Raw genomic sequence first — 26,013 nt, 5'->3', positions numbered from 1 at the left:
AGGTGATTTATAAGCTCAAATTAACTTTCATTAACTGAAGACACATTGTGAAAAGTTGTAAGACTGACAACACCGTGATACCTGACAATCAGGTAGCCCTGCTGTAAACTATACGCTTCTTTAGAGCACAATTTACAAAAATGAACATCATGCTGAAGTTGAGAAGAATTGAAACTAGGGATTAAGACCATAAACTTGTCAGAATTGTTTTTACTGATGTGATAATTAGCTTTGAAAGGGTCAAAGTATTAAGAGGAAAACACTGACGACACCGTGGTAGCGACCTGTCAATAACAAGGTCGCCCTGCTCTAAAACATAATCTGCTTTATTGTCTCTTTAACCCTTAAATGTACCATCATTTACTTAAAGGGGACCTATCATGCAAAATGCACTTTTGTACGTCTTTTATACATGAATATGTGTCCCCGGTGTTCCAGGGAACTCACCAAGTGTCAGAAAACACAACCCTCTCTATTTTCCTCCATACCCAAATCTCTAAAAAAGGGGCTGCAACGGATCTGATAAAAACTGATCCAGATTTGAATTATTTTCTACGTCACAAAAGTGGTGCTCCGCTTAGTGGTCAACTCTCCACCTATCAGGGGAATGTGGGGTTGGGCCACGGCCGGCCATTGCCGCTCGAAAGCGCTGGAGAAGCTGTACATATGCCAGGCCTGTAAGTGGCGCTGTAGTCTGCCACAAAAGCAGCAAAGGAGACTTCCCGTGCATGGTTACCATGGTTGCCCTTCTGTTTATTCTCCGCTGTGGCTCTTTTTCTCCCTCCCCGAGGCAAGCGTTTGCTCCCGCTGCTTTAATTCAATGCAATCCCTCCCCGTCGAGGCAAGCACTGTAATTCTCTCCGGTTAGTCCACCAGCAGCTGACAAACACCCACCTCTCCGCCTCTTCCAAGGAACGAGGGGACCGTGCGGCAGAGTTTCAGTTTCAGTTTCTTTCGCCGGTCAAGATGTCCGTTAAAGTTTAAATCTTCCGGACAAAATTAGAAAAGTGCCGGTCAAAGGTCTTCTTTGTTATTTATTGAGCTTTAAAATAAATGAATAATGACTCAGCAGCTGATCTCAAAGCACGCTCCCCTCTCCTGCAGGGGGGCGTGGTCAGCTGCAGCTCATTTGCATTAAAGCTACGTCACAGAATCAGCCCCCTGCAAAAACAGGGCTGGAAAGAGCAAATAGAGCGAGATGAGGCATGGCTAAAATGCAGGATCTGTTTGGTATTTTGAAAAAAACAACTATATTTATATACTTTATATAGGTATGGCCCTACAATATATTGTTCAAATATAGCATGATAGGTCCACTTTAATTAACATCACACTGTATTGAAAAAAGACTTAGTTAAGACCATAAACTCGTCAGGAAAATGTTAACTGAGTTAATAATTTGCCTTGAAAGGGTCAAAGTTTTCAGAGGAAACACGGAGGGCATCCAAACTGCAACACTGTGGGAGCGGCCTGTCAATCACAACGCAGCAACGCCCCATTTAAACATGAACGGCACTAAAATTCACAAAATGAACATCATGCTGTAGTGAAAAAGACCTACACCTAGAGATTAAGACCATAGACTCAATAGGAACATGTTTACTAAGGTGAGAAAACAGGGACATTTCTCATATAGTTCTAATCAATCTGACTCCTTGTTGCTACCTGCTGGTTATTAGATGACTTTACTGTAGCTCTGATGGATGCCATGGTCAACGTGGTTCCTCCGTGAAGTTTTGACACAACGTCACAGAATAGCCTTCAGGTGAGTGGAGTGAGGTGCATGATGGATAAAGTACGGCTTGAGTGCACTGCCATTATCTCATGTGGATATGCAACTAACTCAAAGTGTCTTAATGAATGCATATAAAGAGGAAGGTCACACAGAGAGACATCAGAGTGCCCTCTCTTTATATCCGGATACATATAATGGCACCTATTGATAAGAGCACAGTTGCAACCCTACAAGTTAAAGTTCCATTAATGCTTATATCTGACAGACATTTGGTCTGTAGTGTAGATGGGGACATTGTTTGCAACTTTAAAGGGATTTTCCTTCTTGAATTGTTTCATTTCCCTTCCTTTTTAGAAGCCTAAAGTGTTTAAAGTATTCCTATAATCTAACCCTGTCAGATTTATCTTTGGTCTGGTGGAAAGGGAAAACGCAAACGCATAATAGGGTCCCTTTAAATGGTGTATTGAGGAATATTTCAGATGCAGATTAATACACATTTAGTCCTCTAATGAGTGTATAACTTAACATAGACTACAGTGGCCTTGTTTGTTGGAATGAATAAAAAGTTTTTGGACAACAGTGAATATCAGATATTCATTACAAGTAGGATCAATTAATTGTCAGATTTGGTATTTTCATGGGATTTGTTGACAATAAGACACTTCCTCGTGTTATCCTCTAAGGTGCCACTAATTAAACAACTCCAGTACTTTATCTCTGCCACAGGCTTTAATGTGCTCTACAGAAAGAGACGTGATGAGAGGAAACCTCCCCTCTGCGTCGCTGCGTGCGAGGAGCGTGCGAAAAGACAGCAAAAAGGGAAAATAGGGCACTTTCATATTTATTCAAGTGTCAGATCCAGAGCTGTCTGCGGGGACAGAGAAAGAGAGAATGAAGAGAGGAAGAGAGGAACGAGGGCTGCAACCACAGGAACTCTGAGGATTCACAAGCTTTTCTTTCTCTCAACACACACACACACACACACACACACACACACACACACACACACACACACACACACACACACACACACACACACACACACACACACATCAATCAAAATGAGCTGTGGATTCAGCACAACATGTTTCAGGAGCATCTAAATGAGGATTACGCGCAGGAGTCCAACAAGCCGTGATCCTACCGTCTCCGAGATGTCACATCAATTTCTGGGTACACGCGGCGCTGAATAGATAAACCTTCATCAAGGAGAAAGAACAGGAAGCTCCCTCTCCAACGTGACACACAAACAGTGAAGCACATGTGAGAGAATACCTCAGAGCAATTACCTGCTGGAGTCAGGGAACAGAGGAGCGTAAATCAACACTTCCTCCTGCTGGAGCTGAGGGGAACTGCAGGACGCCTGAGGCAGGGAGAGAACTAAGGATGATGGATGATGGGTCTGAAACATGAAATGGACCGGCAATTCACAACGCCATGCAAGCGTGTGTTATCATGCTATTTTTAGGCATATATTATGGGTCTCAGATGCATACACATATATAAAAAACATGTCTATGAGGTGTTTTGCTCAAAATGCCAAACAGATCATGCATTTTAGACATCCCTCATATCCCTCTATTTCAGCCCTGTGAGAGAAACGCTGATTCTCTGCTGGCCCCGCCCCCTTTTGAGCAGCACACTGTGACAGACTGTCTGCTCTGCTCAGATACAGCTAAATGCTCCCGTGATTAAACGCCATCATGTTCCAAACCACTTCAAGGATTATTTCTGAAACAGTATGGAGCTCAAATGCTTATTTTCTTGTGAGTATACTACAAGGTGAGTCTTTTTGTACACATAGTCTCTCCAGTACAGGTTAGCTCTGAGTGTTAGCGATGCTTGCTAATGTAAACAAAGTCCATATTACGTCCAAACACGTCGCACATTGTTTCTGATAGCAACTTTCTGATAGTGCCGTGGGTCAGCATTCCCGATATTACGTCATATCGGACGCAAATCTGGATCAGCTCCGTTGTACCCCCGTTTTTAAAGATTTGGGTACGGAGGAAAAGAGAGGGTTTTATTTTCTGACACTTTGAGAGTTCCCTGACACACCGGGGGGGACTCATATCTGTATAAAAGACGTAAACAAGTGCATTTTGCATGATAGGAGACCTTTAAGACACAAAGAGGTAGGTTTGCCCATCTTAAATCGAGGTTTTCAGCATGAACAGTCATCCAAATGAGTTCATTTCATGACCTAAAACAAGTGTACAAATACATGAATCATTCATAGTAAAGGCTTAAAGTAAAGAGTCAGAGAAAAGCAGTTGTTTTATGATTTGATTGACTTTATTTGTAAGGCACCAGAAGTCCTTCCTTACTGCAGAACATTTCATATTATTTATAGTAAATGTTTGTTGTACTTTTTATAGTTTCTTTTTTTTTTTTCAATGAAGCTATGATTTCAGACACAAAACATTTTTTTTTTTTGCCAAAGTACACACTTTCAGGTTTTACATTATGCACAAAATAAGTATTTAAAAAAAGACCTTTACAAAGCTCAAAACGCTTACAATGCTTCACGCTATGGGGCAAAAAGTTGGGGGGGGGGCGGGGAGTTAATGGGGTCAGGGTCCAATGAAGAGGGAAAGGGTCAAAGGTTGAACGTACTGCAGTTTCCCCCCTGGTGTCACATCAGTTTATAGCACAAGAATCATCCAGACAGACAGGAAAAGATGCGGCTATATACACATAAAGCTTTCTATGTAGAACTGTATAGGGAGACGAGCGCCTCCAACTACTTTAACAAATACATAGAATTTCATTTGTATGTTTATAACGTCAGCTTTGTAAGTCTCGTTCTAGTTCATATCGATTAATATTTAACAAAGAGAAAAAAACAAGTGCATTGATCACAGGAAATTTGGACCAAACATTCATTTAAAAAAAAAAAATGTCTCCACTAGAAATCAATCGTTGTTGGCTCCCCCGCTGACATGCATTGAGTGAGTGTGTGTGTGTGTGTTGCTTTGTCTACATGTATATGAGAGGGGAGGTGCTGCAAGAAGAATAGCCGGTTAGCTTTAGTTTGAGTAGGACAGCAACCATGTGTGTATCAACCATGCACAACTGTTTATACACACACACACACACACCACAACACAGAAGTCACCGACAGCATCTGATCTGAACTTGTAGACACATGAAGGGTTTTATTCTGAATGCAGTAACGTGCAATGTGTATACTATCGCTTCATGTGCTTTGTCATCATCATGCCTAAGATGTTTTTTCAAAATAAAAGCTTTTAACACACTCCACATGAAGTCATTCTCACAGTGTAGCCATAACATCAGAGGACGCTGAGAAAGTGTGTGTGTCGGTCCAGGTGTGTATAACGACTTTGAACACAGGTTGTCTTCAAATGAACACTTAAAAACAAACATGCCTAATAATATCTGTGGATCGACAGTCTGATCACCACCGAGGCTAATCTGTAATTGAATATGTTTGCAAAAGAATCCAAAAGAAGGGTTAAATGTCATCTAATGTTGTGTAAGAAGACTTGAATGGGGCCATTTTGGCTGCTACTAACTAGACCCTTTTAACCCCCTACACACACACAGCTCGCCACACAGATGTTGATTGGATCGTTACTTAGATTGGACTGAGTTTTATGGCCACTTTATCTCAAATAATAGTTCACTGGAGCCCTAATCTGCATTTTATATTGACAGTGGACATTTGTCTGGGATGGTGAAAGCATTTCATGATGTTGCAGTGTAAACTAGAATAACCCAAACGCAACAAAAACAGTACTGTGTTGTCAATTCAGTGTTTTTCCTTCCCTTCACACGGAGTATTTGATCAGACAAATAGTCCGTGTGAAGGTTTCTTCTGGAGTTTCTTTGTGTGTATGCGAGTTTGAGACGTGAACATGAGGATTATATTGTATGAGTGTTAACTACGACCCTGAACGTGGGATTCTTTTGTGGCAATTCTTCGTCATAGAGAGAGACAGAGGTTTGACATGCAGTGTGGGATGTGGTGGTTTTATGTCATGTGCCAAATATGTGAATTGCTTCGGGCGCTATGAAGATACCAAGATCTTGAACACAGATTCGTTCACAGACATCACATTATTCCCAGGACAGTCCCGGCCAACTTCCACCTGACGAGAGGCCTAATCAGACAAGATAATTGAAAACAGATCCTGTGGGGCTGATGGGAGTTTTTAACTCAGCGGAGCAGCTGTGGAGGACGCTTGTGCTTCATGTGTGAGTTCTGCACTGAGGAAGAGTTGTGGAGATGTCCCACTCTGTATGGAGGTTTTCTGTAGTGTTGATGTGTGTGTATGTACAGTGAATCAAAAATGAACAGTATTTAAATCTGAATGTACAGAGAGATCTCAAGCACGAGGCCAGTTGTGTTTGTTTCACGCTGAGAGACAAAGCAAAGACCTTTCAGATCATGACACACTGGGCCTGACCGCATGCAGAGATTAATGTCACCAGTCTTGCCCTGTATATTAAGTTAGTCCACACAGGAGGGATAAATAAGCCGTTGTCCCTGGTGACACGGCCTGCACTCTGTCATTGTCCTGTCCTCCTTTTTGCTCTGAGAGGAGGAAGACACACACTGCCCTCTGCTGTCAAACACACAACATGCACACACACTCCCCCCTCTGTGCTAATATTAGTGCACATTAAAGATGCAAAAGGTGGTGGGAGTCAGGCGGCATCTCCGTTCATTCAACCACCGGAGAAAGGGTTTCAGCGGAGGTGCTGGGAGGATATATCTAACGCACCTCACAGGGTCAGATGAGGATCAACAATAACAAGGGGGGGGTTTATTTACTTAAGTGGGTTTGTTATGTACTCCGAGTCGCTCAGTAGGACGTTTATTTGAAGAAGGTGCTTTTCCTTTCTCTAGTTTCAGTACGGTAGATGTCTTCTGAATACATCATTCCACTTAAAAGCATCAGTTTTTGGTGTGTGTGTGTGTGTGTGTATGGGACGTTTCCATCTTTAAGCGGGACATGTTGGAATTTTTAAACACTTCTGATCTGTAACAATCCACTGTTTGAAGTGTAATGAATGCATGCATACTGTACTGCAACACACATCACCACTACAGATCTGTCAGACCCATTTCTTAGGATAAACATCAGTTTGGAGGAATCCTGTGTGATAGAAGTCGTACAGCTCGCCAAAGACTCCTACTGTTTTAACACCTAGTGTGAGTTGAGTTCAGTATAACAAGGACCCACTTAGAACAGAGGCAAGAGGTGTGTGAGAGTGGGAGGAAGAGAGGCAAAAATAAACAGGAGACAGGATGATAGAGAGCAGTCTTGATTTAAAAAAGTAAAACACAAAATTACTGAAACTTAATCACATAGAAAAAAAGGACAGTATTTGAAGAAACAGGAGACGCTGTGATGGCGGTAAAGAAACAATTGGAGTAAATATGAAGCGATCAGGGCTAGTCTGATTTAAGGGGCAGGTGCCGAAGCCCTCCCGTTAAAAGGAGAAGTTTAGGGGTCTGTAGCGGTGGAGGTGGGACTGAAGCCTGTTAGCTAAGGTCAGAGAGAGAGAGAGAGAGAGAGAGAGACCAGGGGAGAGGCTGGAGGCCAAAGGGGGCTCAGATCTGGGTGTTCAGGTCTCTGGACAAAAACAGAGCTGAATGGGGGACACCTCTCTAATCGGACTTGTCTCCGTCCTCCTCGCGGTGGCTGTCCACTCCCTCGCGGGACGCTTTCTCCTCCTTGGCCATCTGGGCTTGGGAGGCCAGCAGGGAGGAGAGGGAGAAGAGGCCGGAGGAGGTGGTGACGGCGGGGAGGCTCGGCTGGCTCAGGCCCAGCGGCAGGGGGGTCATGGGCAGGGCGAGACCCTGGAGCTGAGACAGCTGGTGAGCCTGGAGCTGCTGCTACATGGAACACAAACACACACAACTTAGGCACAGCAGCACACACACACATCACTGCGAAACATTGAGGAGAGAAATCTGCAATGCACAGACCTATTATACATCGCAAATGATGTTTAATATATAACCCCCGAGGCACGCTGCTAATAGCTCAGGCACAATAGGATGGATGGATGGATGGAGGGAACATATCATAGCTACAATACATGCTGGGTAGGAGATGGAAAGTCTGCAGCACACATAACTTATTTATAACAGACGCAATTTCTCAATCTATATCGCCCCGAGAAAACAAGCAAGAGAGGAGAACACTGTGCACACAACAGAGGTCTGTGTACACGCCTGATTTTAACGTATAGAAAGAGACACATTGTACACACATTTGACGTCAGGACATGTGGACAATCCTGACTGACCGCTCCTACAACAGCTCTGCTTTACATTCAGCTGACAATGTCCTAGTCGGATATTAATGGCCATGAAGAAAGGCATACAAAAATGAAAATGGTTCCCTGTGCTAAGAAGAGCAAGTGTAGCCTTAAAAGCAGGCCTGTATCCTCTGTATTTAAAAGCAGGAGACACAAAGACAAGGCGCCTCTTTGAATCATGAATCACCGTGATGGAGTGGCTATGCTAGCTAACACCAGACGCATAGTAAAAATGATGGAGTGGCTCGGATAGCTAATACTAAAGCTCGGGTAAAATGATGGAGTAGCTAAGCTAGCATCTACAAGGCTTGTATTGATAAAGTGTAGCCGGCTAACGTTAGAGCCACAGAGATGAAGGATGACAGCGAGCAGCTAATGCCTCCAACATCATTCTGGTTTTTAGCTACGAGGGATGTACCCGCTCAAAGCTTCATTAATAACAACTTTTTGTTTTATTGCACGACTATTCATTGTGTTTAAAGATGGTACTTCTGAACAGTTATGGATAGATTAGGCCTAACTAATATTATAAGTGTTACATTATTTATTTGTAGAATTCTAGCAGTGGATGCAACACAACATGTTTTAATCTAATAATATATACTGTTACAATCCATATTGTTTAGGAAAAAGCAAATTGCACACACCTGTATTAATACGGTGGACCAGCGGCAATATTAAACACACAAAAAACAATATTTAGACAACCAAATATGTATTTATGTTGATGACACTGAAGAGTTTTATTCATTAAAAGACATTTTATCTTAACAAAATATTAGCTCATTCAAAAAATCTTAGGTGTTTTTTAACTTAATTAGGACAGACATTTAAAGCATAAGAAATCTCAGTTAATGCTTTTAAATATTTATTTTTGTATAATGGTACAGCCGTAAAAGCTAGCTTACATAACTATATGATACAAATGTGCCCATGCAGTGAAGGGTAGAGGGTATCATCCCATTTACATCCCACTCAATTCATGATAAAAACTCAAATTAAGGGAAAATCAGACTATTTCAAATTATAGACATTAAATTATTCACAAACTATAAGCCAATAAAGGAGAGGCATTAAATTAAACAGTAGAATTGGTGATAATGATCAATACATGTGACTTCATAAGACCATGAAGCGGGGCAGGGGGGGGAGGAGGAAGAACATCATACCCTTATGATGGAGTTCATCTCTGGGGGGGTGACCTGCTTGGCCCTCTCTATGGCTGCCAGGACCTGCTGCTGGTGCTGGAGAGAGAGAGGGAGAGAGAGAGAGAGAGAGAGAGAGAGGGAGAGAGAGAGAGGGGTGGGGGGGAGAAGGAAAGTGAGAGAGACAATAAAAGCGAGACAGAAACAAGGAAAGGAGAGTTTGGGAAGGAGGGGGGGGGGGAAGGTTGAGAGGTTAGATCAATATCAATAGTCCCAACAGAGACCCGACAACCCTCTCTGACACACACACACACACACACACCACACAACACACACACACCACACACACACACACACACACACACACACACACCCACCACACACACACACACACACACACACACACACACACCACACACACACCACACACACAACACACACATCTACACAACACACACACACACACACACACAGACACACACACACACACACACACACACCCACACACACACACACACACACACACACACACACACACACACACACACACACACACACACACACACACACACACACACACACACACACACACACACACACACACACACACACACACACACACACACACACACACACACACACACACACACAACACACACACACACACTGCTGTAATGGGTGGAGGTCAACGCCCTGGTGGGCAGATAAGAGCCAGGCTTATCTGAATCACACAACCATTTATTACGCTGACACACAAACATGTATAAAAGGAAAAGAGTGGGAGTGGGAGGAAGAAGGAGGGAGGAGGGAATTCTGGGAGGACAGATTGAATATGGCAGAGGAGAGTGGGGGGAGGGAAGTGAAAGTGATTTGCAGAAGGGGAAGCGAGTGATGATGAATGACGAGAGGAGAGGAGTGAGGGGTCGTGGAGGTTGGGAGGTAATGAGGCGGGAATGAGGCTGATCTCATTCCAGGATGTAAGGAATAGTGCGGGGGGTCAGGGGGTGAGAGACGTCTCTTACCTCCGGAGACAGGTAGGGGAGGACTTGTGCGCAGATCCCGTTCAATCTCTTCACTATCTCAGCCTGAGGAGAAAGAGAGAGAGATATTTCAGTTAAAAGGATCATCAAGAAATCTCAAAAAACCAAACCACATTTCTGATCCGTCTGTACTCAGGACTTCTTTCGATTGACTGCATTACACTGAACAGCATCAACAGTAATCTGGTCCTTTGCATTCATCTGCTTTGCAATGTGGTGTACCCTAACCCTACTAGCACACCACATTGTTATGTTTACATTCGTGCATATTTATTGTTGTTATAACTGTGTAGAAATGTGTTAGTAGGTCAGTCTATTATAGTGTTTTTTAACGTATTATGTTTATATTGTGTACTCTGTAGATACTCAAGATTGTATGTATGTATTTTGAAATGCTGCTGCAACAAAAACATCCCAATTTGGGATCAGTAGAGTATATTTAGTCTAATGTTTTTGTCTATATAAATATTTATTTCATTTTAAAAAGAGGCAACTGTTAAGAAACTCAATTTTCCCAGAATAAATCGAGTATCCTGATTCCCAAATAAACTGACACTGCTCAGGAAAATCTGTCATTTTATTCTCAAACTATGTACACTTCGGGTGTTTCTCAATGTCGAGTAAAGCTGCTGCAGAGCCACTATTTCAAGCATACTAAGTCATCGAGTGCCGCCGAAGGACTGTTCCAATCTCCAGCATACTTGGAATTCTACAGAGCCCGGTGTACTCCGTTTGGAGACATTTCTAGGCTGCACATGTGTAGACTCCGCGGTCTTAAAATCCCCACAATGCTTTGCGCTGACCAATTTCCCCAAATCTGTAGCGGAAAATGTAAGGCGGGGCCTCTCATATGACGCACACCTGCACACTTGCTCGCCTGTTCCACTCTTTGTTTTCCGAATGCCAGGAAGTATTCTTGCCTCGCTTCTGAAGCAAGACGCTCGGAAGACATGTGCTACCAAGCAAGCGTACTCGACATTGAGAAACACCCCGAATCTCTAAGCAACCTTTACTCAAACATCAGTTAATGGTGTATTTGCTGGAGACTATTTTCGCATGCAGATGAATTTGGTGCTTAAGTTAGAAGGGTGAACATAAATATGAGTGCTATGGTGTTTCACAGCTTCGTCAGACAGAAAGAAAAGCATGTTAGATTTGTTTTGTGCCTTTCACGCGTTCCCTCACGACTGACTGAGTAGTAGCAGCACAGAGCGTTCTGTAAACACAGTGAAGTGAAAGAGGAATAATATGAGAAGGGTTCCCACACCTTCTTAAACATCTACCTCAAGGACTTTTCAGGCGAAATGCCCTCACATTTCAGGAACCAAAGCGTCATTGTTTGATACACGGATCAAGGTTAATTACAGATACAACACTGATCATTTTTATAATGAGAGCTTGCGGGCTTTACAGAAGCTCACTGACAACAATTAAAAAGAGAGAGAGGCTTGAACGTGTGAATACTTCTCAGTTCTGCTGCATTACAGTGAAGGCAGACTAAAACATATACATATATAAATGAATGCACTTTCAATGACCGATGTGCGTTTGCTTGAGGGAATTTTCCCCCCTTCGAAATTGCTAACTATCAAGGACCTGTGGTAAAGATGAAGGTCAGTTATGTTGTATTTATTTTGAAGGCTTTCCCAAACACAAGACATCCAGCACAGTCTCAACTTCTCACTATTTGTTTCTGGATGTCGGTCACTAGCATCTCCTCCTGATGTCGTTAAAGTGGGGGGCTTTTACTGTGTGCCGTCTGGGAAGTCCCTCGACCTCGTCATGGCAAGATTTAACGACTCCATAATTCCCTAACCTGACACAATGACGACCGTAACCGATAAAAAATAATGTGTAGTCCTAACCCGACATTAGTCCACAGGTTTTTTTTTTTTGCATGAGCAGACCTAGACTCAGGACTATGTTGGTGAGAACAGACTGGGCTTGAATAGACTGGGTTATATTTGTTCGATTTCTTTCGCACGATTATCACTAGACAGCGTGAAGCTCGTTAGGTAGCAGCAAAGGTGGGAAAAACCTCAAATGACGGCTATTTTTAGGTCTTTTCCAACACACGTTAGCATTCAGCCTCATGTGAAATGTGTTTATTACTCTCTGTTATTTAGGCGCTGTTGGAACAAGTGATAATTTGTTTAGGTGTCACACAGAGGCCTTGATACATGAAGGTGACGTTTTATGTGCTGAATGAAAAAAAAGCCCACCCACTCTTATCTTACCAAGGTGGTGTTTAAAACCCTAATCATGTTTGGCATCAAAATATACTTTAATTAACTAATTTAAAAGTACTTATCATGCAGAATAGCCCATTACATTATTGTATTATAATTATAAATGCATTCATTTGTCCATCATTTTCAAGTTGCACTTATTATGCTGCTTGGTGGCTTGATCATATTATTATCATGATTTAATTGAATTTAAAATCTGATCTGCAAAGTATCTAGTAAGTAAAGCTGTTAAATGAATGTAGTGGAGTAAAAAGAAAAATGGTTGCTTCCAAATTGTAGTGGAGAAGAAGCATAAAATGGAAATACTGAGGTAAACAAGTAGCGCAAACATTTTACTTAAATTCAGTACTAGAGTAAATGTACTTAGTAGCTTTCCACCACTAAAAATAGCATACTTAACCTGCTACATACTTAATCTGTATGTACAGCATACTGCCAACAAAATTAACTACTATGTATGATCTTTATGACTTATTATAATACTGACGGCCGCAACATTTTAAAAAAGAACCTCTTATATTCCGTTATATCCTCGAAAACAGCGTAGGACATTTCGAGTCATTGGAACTGCCAACATATTTGGTATTTAAATGGTTACCGGAGCCCATGAAAACGTATTATACTTAATAAAAGTAACAATACTATCATACATTTTGACATTCGGTCTCAGCAGCATGCAATGCATTGTGGGGTAGAGTATAGAGTAAGATCACGGCTTAGTAAACAATCGGGGACTTTCTTGAGTACAAATGATCCACATACTATGCAGTGTAAATACATGACATTCAATTTGATGTTATACTTTGTATGAAAAGTGCGCCATTATAATAATTTTTAAAAACAGGCCAAAACTCTGCAGATCTGGTTTGGAGCGCAACATTTCATAGCCTTATTTTCTATGTTTGGCATTTTGACGTCACAGTTGTTCGTTGTCAATTCTTGGTCTGTTCTTTATATAGAATATCAGCACTTATCCTTTAAACCCTCATAATTCACACTACACTCATCAGTCACACACACACACACACACACACACACACACACACACACACACACACACACACACACACACACACACACACACACACACCACACACACACACACCACACACACACACACACACACACACACACACACACACACACACACACACACACACACACACACACACACACACCACACACACACACACACACACACACACCACACACACACACACACACACACACACACACACACCACACACACACACACACACCACACACACACACACACACACACACACACACACACACACACACACACACACACACACACACACACACACACACAGCAACCATCACCCATGAAACACACACACACACACCTTTTCCCATTTCTGGCCGAGCACATTCCCTATCTTTCTCACACGCAGGTCTATTATCACATTTGGTTGGTAATCATCCAATCCGTCTGAGATATGCAAAGCAGCAGTAATTGTGTTAGAGCCTAATTTGTGGCGCGAGGAGGAGAGGGGCCCTCCTAACAATCATTATGCATGCAGAGCACCGCTCCCATCAAGCGCTTCTCTGCTATCCGCTCATCATTTTACACACACACACACACACACACACACACACACACACACACACACACACACACTGACATCTCTAAAATGTCTCTGCGGGACTCGCTCCATGCTAACTATGTCTCTTCCTCTTTTTCGGTGCCCTTTATGCCGCCTCTCCCTTTTTCCCCCAACCCAGATTCTGTTTCTTCTTTTATCCGTGCTCTCCATTATCCCCCTCTCAGTTTTCATCCGTCTGAACGTTTCTTCCTCCCTTTTGTCCTTTACATTTTGCTTCTAGTTTTCCTCAAGTGCTACTGGAGCACACATTCACTGACAGGCGCTTTGTATGTGTGCACGTAACGCATACATAATAATACAACTGGGCTTGGACACTGGACAAATACATCAGAGATGTGGAAGAGACTGAATTCATTGCTGTTGGAGATGTCTTTAAATAAGCTTTATCTTTTGTAATTTGAAAAATGTTGACTCAATGAGGAAAGCAAACACCGATTCAGAAATGTGTTTGAGTTGATTTGAAATGTGTTTCAAGGAAGCATGGAAGGCAGCCTAAACAAACGTAACATTTCACAGACTTCCTCAGGGTGTCGAGCGTTTGTCCCTGAATGAGCTGCACTGTTTGAGTTCTGCTGCTTCCTGCCAGGAATTCAACCGGACGTGATGCTTGCTCAGAATTATTTTAACAGCTCAAAAAGATTTAAGACATAGAAATAGCCCCTTGCATTAACAACAGTTACAAAATCTGACCAGCAGTAGAAGAAAGTAATCAAGCAGGTAGTACTTGTGACAACATTAGGTATTTACTCTTTCTAATCTACTAAAGTTAAGAAGGAAATACTGTACTTTTACTTTACTACAATGGCTGGTTACTTTGAAAATTAATTAACACAGCAATCATTTCGGCCATTAGCACAATATATGATAATTTTAAATGTTCAAGGGGTCCATTATGTCTCATCATGAGCCCCTGTTTGATAGTTCGTTTTGATGATACTGAAAAGTGGAATGCTCTACAAAATGTCGAAAATTGTAAAACAATAGCCAGCCTAATCTCCTACAGTCCAAAACACAATATATATTAAGGGTACGATCACATAAGAGGTAGAAAAGCAGCATAGTGCAATATTTGCAAATGTATGCAGATGACTTTCTTATTAAATAAAATTAACAGTCAAATAATGATCCTATTATTTCAGCTCTTCTGTTTTTAATTATTTAAAAAGCTCTACATAATGATGCCATCACACTTAAAAGTAACTAGTCAAGAGGGCTTCTAGAGTTCAACCTATAGGCGCCCTCATTAGGCATGAATGTTGTGGGAATTGGGAATACTGTACAGTGTGTGCATTACGACTGCTTGTGCATTATTTAGACGCACAATAAAAGTACATACACTACATACATCATAAACAAACCACAGATGGAGATTTATGTTGACAGGCAGGAAACACATTCACGACTAAAGAAGATGGGGAGAAAACAAAAGGAACACAAAGGGGACCCGGCAACAACAATGGCGCTTCATTCAACATATTCCCATTTCAATCCAGATTTCAACCTGACTGCTCTTCACCGGAGTGCCTTTCACACCTGCGCTGCAACCCTGAAACTATATAGACGTTACCCAGAAGATCAGAATGTGAAAACCCAAATATCCTAATTATTTGAACTGGACATTGACCAGACTTTCCTCTGCCAGAGTCCCAGAACAAAATCTGTGAAATGTCAGATTGAGCCCATCTGTGAATTGTCCGGATGAGTCACAATGACTAAGTGTTGTTGATGTTTTTATTGCGGTTGGCTTTGGATAACAAACGCTACTATTACTGTAATAGTGTATTCACAGGTCTCTGTAAAAAATCGGTTAAAAAACTACAACTAATCCAGAACGCCGCTGCCAGAGTCCTGACCAAAACAAAAAGAGTAGCACACATTAGAATTGGTATATTTCATGTTAGGTCTAATAAATAGCGTAATTGTTTGTTTTGAGTATTGCCTTTAGAAGTGCCTTGTGTTTAAATGATAAACTTAGTACACTTGCATGGTGTTTTTATTTTTTGGAAATCATACAAATGAGTGCAAGTAGATACTGATTGGCTTTGAGTCTGTTATTGTCATTTAGGTATAATGAATAACGCAAAATCTATTGAAATGTTACATTAGCCTTTTTAAGTTTATTTATAAATAATTGAGGTTTCACAAGTAGAATTCACTGCAGATTATACAGTTAATTAAGAGTTTAATGGCTCTTTATTTGTATTTCTACCCACATAGATCAATCGATGGCTTGGCAAATGGGTTGTATTTTAGTCGACCAAATGTCTTTGGTTGAGATCACCTCTGATATGATCAATCTCCTGTTGTGTGCTACATGTGTGAAAGGGCAAGCCTAAACCTGATGTGTAGAGTTCAAATAAGAAAACTGGTAAAAGACAAAACGGAGAAACAGAGACAAGAGAACAGAGAGAAAGAGAGAACAGAGAGAAATGTTCTGAATTGAGTGGGACAGAGTGATCAAGAGGGAGCAATTGAATGTGTGAGAGTGTGAGAGAAAGAAAGAGAGGGAAATAGAGACAGAGGTAGGAAGGGAGGAGGAGCAGAGGAGGAAGAGGAGGTGATGATGGTGGGTGGGGGGTGGGGGGAGGGACTGGCTGTGCACAATGGGCCCAGACATGAATGCTCCTCGACATTCATTTCCACACATCCCCTTCAATTTCAACTCTCTAATGGAACTAGAGATTCTCTGCACCCACTTATACTGTGCACCAAGCGCACAGACACACAAATGCACTAACACACACACACACTCGCATTGACACACATACACACACACTCGCATTGACACACACATGCTTATAAACACGTGCCATTAACACAGACACAAATACATAAGCGCTAATAGAAGGGCACCACATCCACACTTAGGCAGTTGCAAACCACACACACAAATGTACAATATCACAAAGACTTTTGGACACACAGATTTGAATCAACACACACACACACACAACCAGACTGTGAATTTCATTCCTTTCAGATAAAGGAAAAGGGTGGGATGAACTGCACACATAAGTCTCAGCCTGTGTGTTTTTGTGTGTGTGCACCACAGCCATCTTGTGCTTCCTTACTCAGTGTGTGTGTGTGTGTGTGTGTGTGTGCATACATGTGAAGGTCTTTAAATCATGGGAGCTGCTACTTCTGCGTGACCATTTGTCAAAGCCTTCTCGGCTCTCCCAATATGGCTGTCAGCGCGCACCGTCAATCATAAAGACGGTGTGTGTGTGTTTGTGTGTGTGGAGAGGCAGCGCCAGACGAGGTCACCGATAAGGGCTAGCCCTTTAGAGGCCCATCGCTCTCTCCCTCCTACAGGCTGAGCATAAATTACTCCCCCGGCTTCAGCCACACAAACTGTTGTACGGATATCGCCTTCTCACCCCTCTGCTGCCTTTTCATTCCTTTTCAAAATGGCCAACTGATTCTAGCTGCACCGTCTTTCAGGAAGGATCTCTTAAGATATTAGCTGGAAGTTTTATTTCATGGCCATTTTTATAAAACAAAACATGTACACTTTAAGCTGTTTTTTTTTGTAGTACATGATGGAAAGGAGCAGGGAGAAGAAAGTGTTATTTTACCCCTTGCTTATAACCAATACTCACAGTGACACAAAATCAAAAACACAACAATCTACCATCAGTGCTAGCTGACATCCCAATACTGTCTAATTATTCTTTCCTTATACATTTTCTTAAATCTAAGATGTTCATACAGCTCTTTGAATCATTTGGTAAAGAATTTCACCGTTACCACTATGCACTTTGCCAAATCAATTTCCAAAAGTGTAAATGATTCCCTCATTCCCTAACTTGGATGATAAAATTCACTTCTTCTTACACACTTCATCACTGATTTGGCAACAGCAGGGAAAGCTAACCCCCTCGGTGCGTGCATTTCTACACACAGCCTCAGGTGGCATCATTCAAACGTCTCCGAACACTCCCAAAGTGAAGGGAGATTATCTCTGTAATTCACACCTGCCAATCAGTGAGCTGCAGGTGTACATGGGGGTTGGGGGTGGGGGGGGCGGTAGTTGGGAACGCACAGCTGTGTCTGCATCAACAGAATAACAACATGAGGTGTTATTTTGGACGCTCAAGGTTCTGTAAAATAAAATACTTTTTCTCTGCATAGCTGATGTTAGGGGAAGGGAAGCTGGAACACTGCCAAGGTTTTGATGGCCATGAAAGTCTATGAACATCTGCAATGAGGGACTGCGATGAAGGATTGGTAGTCCTTGACACTTTGTACACTCATCGTCAAGATTCAAAATGATGCCGTCTGAATTACCTGGGATGAAATAAGAAACAAAAAACTCACTTCTGTATTAGTTTAATTCGACAAATCTGGTGGATTCTTTGGTTCCAAGTTGTGAAATTGCAGTTAATCTTATGCATTGTTCATGATGGTTTTTCCAAAGCACTTCAAAGGGAATGTGCCCTAACACACAGCTGGTTTTAGAGGTGTTTTCCTACTCACTGTCGCACCATTTTATTCCATCGCATGGTACGCCACTATTGTCCACCACGCATGGACTCGCATCAGGTTTGTATTTTATGTGATGGGAACAGAAGATGTTTTAATAAAATTATTCAATCTAAACTCACCTGTTTGTGCATCTCAATATTGAGCCCGTAGGACATCTCGTAATACTGGGAAGAAAAAGAGAGAAGAACAAAACGTTACAACATAAGCATCAAATAACTGTCACAGACCATCTTCTTAAACTAAATTAGGCAACGATTGCTGTGAGGGACCAATCGTGTGCTGTGCAGCTGATGTATGTTTTAGTGATATACAGTATGACTATATATAAATGACAATGTGAAGTGTGAGTAGTGCTTCCTGGTAACTATAACTGTACAAATGTGTCACAATTTGAAATATCTTTTTAGATTGAAATCAAAGTGATAAAAATGATTCATCACATTGGACACACACAAAGAGAAGAGAAGACACACGGTGACAAATAGGAAAGGGAACAGAGAGAGAAAGAGCCTCTGTCGTGTGTGTGAGTGTGTGTGTGTGTGTGAGTGTATATGTGAGTGAGTTCAGTGTTAATGAGAGGGCCACCCTCTAGGCGTCAACCCTGTTAATCACCCACTCTGTCTGCAGGGGGGGGCTGGCTCTGTCACTGGAAAACAAACAACACACAGATCTCTCACACATAAATGTGCACGTACATACAAACACACATTTCTGTGAATCGCTTGCTCTGACACACACGCACATGCATAGACACACTAAACACACACACACACTTTTTCTCTGTAGCTGCTTGCGCCCACGCGGAAGCTCCCTAAAGTAATTACAGCGCTGGGGAAATGGAGGTGCTGCCGCTGGCCGGGGGAGTGGGGCAACCTGATATGCTATTAGAGAAGGAGTGGGGGAGGGGGGGTGCTCGTTGTGGGGATACAAGGCTGGGCTTGCCACTGATGGAGTGGAAGTGCGATTGAAAGTGTGTGTGTGTGTGTGTGCATGGTGTGTCAGTGGAGGAGGAGGAGGGATGAGCTGTATTGCGTTCATAGCTCAAATTTATCGCAACATTTTGAGCTGAATGTGAAGACGGTTTTGACTAAAGAAAATCCCTTTGTATTTCACATAATTATTTTTATAAAGTTTTATGTAATATCTTTGATTACCCAAAATGAATTGAGCGTCCGTGCAAATTTAGGTTACAACTAGAGTTAAGCCAGGTTTATACTGCCGCCTCACACAAGCATCACATTCCCAATGAGGAACGTTACTTTAACAAAAAAACAAACAAGTTTAACAAATATGGGGTACAACGCCGAATCGTACAAAGTGTTTCATTGGTTTGCATTTCCTCCACTCTTTCACTGGGTGAAAACCTAACAGGTGACATCAGATTTGTGGTTGTGGTAACCATGGCTGCAGGCAGTTGCGTTTATAAGAAGGCGACAAACATTGTCTTCTATTTTAAGAATGGTGTGGCTTTGAATCCTATATGCTTTTACACATGTACTTAAGACAGATGACAAAAGTGTGTTATGCTAAATGAATAATCGTAGTTTTAAGCTTAAGAACAGACTTTTTATTTTTGTTCCTGTTAAGGTGGATAATAGATCAGAGTGCATTGAACTGAGGCGCACTACTACTGGAATCCTACACGGAACAGAAACAACACAGAGCTGAACTTCCCCTTAACACTTTCAATGACTGTGTATTTTTACTGCTGTGTCTGGTTTCTCTTCGTGTTTTGATTTGGCACCCATTAGGCCAAAGAGTAAACTAGAAGCAAAGCAGTGTGTTTAAAAGCAAGAAGACATGCACTATGGAAAGCCTCCAAAAATATCCCCAGCTGCAAGCCTTGCACTTTAGTGAACTACAAACTGATCATTACAAATACCAAACCATGATGGAAACTCTTCATTTTCCTTTCCGTAGCGATAGCATCAGCCTGCAGGCTGGCACACATCCTGCCGGACATTAATGCTACCATCAAAGAAATCATGTCAACTGGAGGAAGGCGGCTTTCTGCAAACCAACTAAACGCTAAATTCAACCAGCACTTTAATCTCGATAAAAATAAACTAAATGTAGAATATCTAAACTAAAAAACGTGTCATGATTTTTTTTTATCATATCTGATGTTTTCCTGTCTTTTTCCTGACATGTCTGTGCTGCTGCTATCGGGCCGGCATTGAGTGTAGTGTGTTTGTGAGGTTTTTTTAGCACTCACACCTACCTCAAACTCAGAGAGGAAGTGTGTATGCGATTGTGTGCATGTGTGTGCGCCTGCTGATGGTGGAGAGAGCAGTGCGGCGGCACAGATTAGATGAGATTAAAGCCAGTCAGAGGATCAATTAGAGGCAAAACATCAGACGGCAACACAGCCACGGCCAGCGACAATGAGATTAGCCCTGAGGTGGAGCAGAGAGCAGCGAGCAAACATGTCTGTGTGTGAGTGTGTGAGAGTGTGTGAGTGAAGAGAGGAAATGATGGTAGTTGGAGAGAGAAAGCACACATGCAGTTTTCCCGAAACAAAGGGAGAGAATAATAAAATACAATTCCAATTCATTGCAACTATGGTTTTATTTTTGTAGCTTTGGCTAACATTGGTTATAATAAAATGGTCCTTTTCAAGCTAACCATTGAGATCTGAGGGACACAACTTTGCATGTATCACATCTTGTTATGGAAGGGAATTGGTTCTCAGTAAATTCCACAGTTCATTTTCATCATTCAGAGAAAGGCAGAAGACGGTCACATGCTTCCAAATTATTATGAACCGTTTCAAACAAAAGAGCAAAAGACTCTCCCACAGTTTTCTCTTTCTCTCTGTCTGTTCGGTCATAAAGGGACAAGGACAGATAGTTCGGCTTTTTCCCCAGAATACAATTCAGTGAATGGTTTGGCACACACTGAACTGAAGTGAGAGTGGTTCCTTTTTTGTATTAATTTAATCAATCTTGGTTTTTTTGACAGCAAGAATGATCATTGAACTTGACTGATCTCAGCAACTTTGACTAAGCCATGAAATAAGTTATAATTCACCAGAATTATATTTAATACAGAGGTATTTTATATTGAGAAAGGAAAAGAGAGGTGGTGGATTTGGGGGAGAAGAGTATTAATTAACAAAGAGAGGGAAAACTACAGCTGGGGAATATATCAATCAGATATCAATATTGTGATATGATACCAGATTGTGTAGTAACATTGCATAAGTGTCCTCTTTTCCTGGTTTTAAAGGTTTCAACACATTAAAGTGATATCATTTCCATTTATTTGTATTCAGTCATTTTAATCCATGTTACTGATGATTATGAAAGTTAGTGAACGCACCAATAGCTCACAGCAAAATATGTTTGCGTATCATGGTATTTGGTCATATATTACGCAAATATAATATATTTGCGTAATATAAAGTAATCTTTACTGATACCTAAAAGAAACCATAGTAAAGATTTTCTTTGTATATAAACACCAACATGTAAGAATCAAATAGCACATTGCTCAAACACACTGGCAAAATGACACAAACCATCATGTCTGGTACACACACCCACACAGAGCTTCACTCACCATGATATAATGGCGCTGCATCTCTGACTTCTCGCTGGCCAACTTGTCACACTCGAGCTTCAAACTGCAGAGAGAGGAAGAGGAGAGTCAGAGCTTGTTATTCAGCTTGACAGTCTTTCACTGTAAAGTGCTGACGCCAGGTGACTTCCACCCCCTTCATCATTATCACCAGCAGCTCTGTCATGCCTTTCATCATCACTTCTTCGACCCTCATCACCGGCACCACCTCCATTGTCATCATCTCAGCTGTCTTCACAGCCTCCATCATCATCATTACCGCCGTCATCATCATCCTCACCTTCACTAGTCACAGTGGCAGCGTTTCCACAGAGCTTGACAGGGTGTCGTTTGACATGAGGAGGTCAAACCCAACTCCAGAGATGGTGTCTAGCCAAAATGTCTGCTTTCTAAATCAAAGAAGATGCACTGAAGTAAAAAAAAAAGTCTAAATATAGTGTTGGGAGCATTTCTTGCGACCCAGTCCCAGTGACAGCCATTAGCTGTAATCATGTCAGCGCTGATGTCACGCGAGGCGACAGGACAAAGGAGGACGCGTCAACAAGTCACCCTGATCGTCTAATGAAAAAGACAGAGGGGGAGACAAATTCCTCTCGCTGGCTTTTGACTGAAGCAGCCAGTTACAGCGTGCCAGTCTCAGAAGGCATCATGCGATGTGAGGACAGGATAAGACTCAGATCAAATAAAGATATGCGCAGGCACACGGTGGATAGCTTCAGATTTCGGATAAGTCTGAAACCTGTTTGATGGTGTGTGTATATTTATGCTGGGATGTTCTTCTCAGCTGTCTGCAGGAATGACAGCTCGATTAGAGTGAGCGCTGGCTGGTTCTTCATCGCTGTTAGTCTTAACTGGCAGGCTGAACACAGTGTAACACAGGGCTGATAATGTGGGCTCACGCACACACGCTGTATTGTGCTTCTTCTATAATTATCACAGCAGCTGCAGTGTTCGCTGGAGTTAACTGCAGTTTTTCGGGACCACGCTTGTTTATTGATTCATATTATAACAGTGATAATATATGATTATCCTATTTAGTATTTGAAAGAGTTCATGCTCGTGCTTATGCTTTAAAAATACACAAGTATTTATTTTAAATTTTCCAGTGCATGCTGAATTAATAATCTATTATCCATCTCCACAGAGGGACTGGAGTCTATTCAACATGTATTGGGGACATGTTGTTGGCAAAAACACATTCATGGCACACAATGTATCAGAGAAGCTAGAAATCCCTCTAAAGTCCAATCAGAAAAGACTGAAGTTAATTTTAAACTCAGGACCTACTTTCTGCATGTTAAAGGGCCACCATGCCACCCAGTTTAGAATCTATTGCGTGAAATATTTATTCTAAAAAAGAGCACAGACATCTTGTAATGACCCAGAATCGTTCTGCTCTTATTGTGCTACTGAAAAACTCACTATTCAGTACACTACTCAATACACAGAACCTCTTTCATAATATAAAAGTTAACGGCCTAATATCAGCATCCTGATGCTCATTCACTGTGATCAATTACCTTCGCATAAGTCTCAGAAGTATTATTACTTCTGGAGTCGAATGAGGACAAGCAAAGGCCTTGTGTGATGTTATCATTATTTCAAATTAGCTTTAATTGCGGCGCATTAAAAGTAAAAAAAGCTTTGAACAATTTAAAACTAGGGAGGTAATTATTCAGCCTAACAGTGGTGATGGTATTGTTTGAGGGCTAACTACTTTTTAAATAGTAACTTACATTTCAAAATGCAGATATGGATCAGCTTTTAAAGGTCACCTATTATGCAAAATCCACTTCTTCATGTCTCTTCTACATCAACATGTGTCCCCTCTGTGTAAAGAGATTATGAAAGTTTCAGGAAAAAAGATTCTCTTTCTTTTTGTCCTGATCCATTTATATAAAAACCTGTCTGAAAACGAGTTGATCAAATTTTGGCCACTTTATGATGTCATAACGATGTTTTGGCTTGTTTAACCATTAGCCAATCACCAACCAAGGTATGTGTTGTATGTGAACACAGTCAGACACTTCACAAGATATCTGTGGCTTATGCCATGGCACGCAACAGATATCCAACCTGAGCAACAGTCATGTGTTGGGGGGGTGGGCGGTGCTTCTTTGTTGGGCAGCTTTATTCTACCACCTATTCTTTCGTGTGTGTGAGCAGCCTCCACTTATCCAAAACGCTCCCCTTCCCTCCTACATAAAACCCTTCCTGCTTTCCCTGTGTACATGCGTAGGCTGTGTGGTGGGTTGTCATGACGACTGGCCTCCCCGCTGCCAGCCTACCTGGGATTGGCTCTGTGCCTCCTCTGATTGGTGCTCAGCAGCCCCCGGGCCTGCACCGCTGCTCTCAAACGACACTTTGATGGAGTTTTATTGCAGATTCTTCCATCTCTAAATCGCGCCTGCTGTCATCTTTATTTTGATTTATGTATTCCCTGATCTATTTATGCATGTGAACGAGGGGAGGGGATAGGGGATGGGAGAGGAGGCGGGGGTGGGGGTGGGGGGGTGGGAAGAGGAAGACAGCGACAGCTACAATGCTCGCTACTATCCCCGGGGGAACGCCTGCGGTACATTTGCCGTTTAAAGGCTTCGGCAACAGACAAGCGCGGCGCAGCAGCAAAGTGCTACAAAGCCTTGTCTGTGGCTCCCGAGCCCCCCCCCCGCCTCATCTCAGCCCCCCGACTGAGTCAATAGACACTGTATGCATGTTCTGTATGCTCAAACAAAAAAGGTTTTCTTTCAACTGCGCCCTGGCTCTCTGAAGAGGGTTAAACGGTGCTGCTCACCGTTGTGGGAATTACAGAAACCAAAAGGCGAGGGAAAAGACGCGCCGGGTGTTATTGCCGCTTCAGAATCCTCCGCAAACAACAGCGAACAGACCAGAGCGGGGATTTTGCTCACAATTTACCAGGCTTTCATCTGCCTTCATCTGTGTCTGTAAGCGGCGGAGGAAAGCCTCTGGAAGGTTCTGGGAGAACAGGTACAGAGGAACAAACCAACCTCCTCAGGAAGGAAGACGGGCTTCAAAGACTCCGCTCTCACAAAGAGAGGATCTCTCCGAGAGATACAGACCCCGTGGCGTCCCCCCTCTTTATAGCTGCTATCAAACAGATCAGTTGAGGTCGACCCGGGCACTTTTGGAAGTGCCTCAGACTTCTGGTACTGCAGCGGTATTTAGGCAGTAAAGGCAGATCAATGGCCGGGGGTAAACGAGATTGATTTAGGTATGAATCAATAAAAGGACGTTGCTTCAGTGAGCAGTGTGGTGGTAGAGTTGAGGAAAAGAGCAACAAAGGCAGACGTCTTCATTTTTATCACAGTTGACAAGTGCATCTCTAAAGCCTACGCTACGCTTTTCTGCAAAGATTTATTTAAAGAGTTATTTCCAAATAATTTCAAAAACGGTTTTAATTCTTCAAAGCATTGAAACAATTATTCTGCTATGATTTATATCTGGGATTTCCATTACTTTTAGTCAAATGTAATTTAAAAAGTGCTTAAAGCAGAGATTATGATTACATTGGTGACTAGCATGGATGTTTAGCTAGCCCTCTGTAATGAAGCAGAGGATTGTGGGAAAAAAACGTTCTTTTGAACTGCACAGATTTAGGTCGGTAAAGTCAGGATCAGTATATATATATATATATATATATCTACTGTATAGTGACCAACAGTAACAGTAGCTAAGCATTCAAAAGGAATGTATTAACTGGAAGAGTACCAACTGAACACTGTCTTTATGGCACCTATAATTAGTTTCAAATTCTACATTTCATTCCAGGGAACGTCTTTGGAAAGACCTGTAACATTGTGTGAAATTAAGAGTTGAAAAAGGCCATACGTTCAT

At 42.0% G+C, this 26,013-nt stretch overlaps 1 protein-coding gene across 2 annotated transcripts in view; it reads right to left on the bottom strand.

Annotated features, from left to right (window-relative positions):
• Positions 1–4,024: 4,024 nt before the first annotated feature.
• The window catches only part of tle5 (TLE family member 5, transcriptional modulator), a 38,028-nt gene continuing 16,039 nt past the window's right edge, over positions 4,025–26,013 (bottom strand). Inside the window, exons 4-8 of one of the 2 annotated variants that reach the window (XM_034146301.1) lie at positions 22,141–22,204; positions 18,699–18,743; positions 10,200–10,262; positions 9,202–9,276; positions 4,025–7,604 (exon numbers count right to left, since the gene is read on the bottom strand). In XM_034146301.1, coding sequence (XP_034002192.1) covers positions 7,377–7,604; positions 9,202–9,276; positions 10,200–10,262; positions 18,699–18,743; positions 22,141–22,204 — 475 coding nt within the window. In that variant the 3' untranslated portion in view covers positions 4,025–7,376. The remainder of the gene's footprint in view (positions 7,605–9,201; positions 9,277–10,199; positions 10,263–18,698; positions 18,744–22,140; positions 22,205–26,013) is intronic. The other variant, XM_034146302.1, reaches the window with a different exon arrangement.

The sequence above is a fragment of the Trematomus bernacchii genome, unplaced genomic scaffold, assembly GCF_902827165.1.
Source record: "Trematomus bernacchii unplaced genomic scaffold, fTreBer1.1, whole genome shotgun sequence".
NCBI classification, from domain to species: domain Eukaryota; kingdom Metazoa; phylum Chordata; class Actinopteri; order Perciformes; family Nototheniidae; genus Trematomus; species Trematomus bernacchii.
Note: the sequence above shows the minus strand (reverse complement) of the source record. Positions and strands in the feature narration are given on the sequence as shown.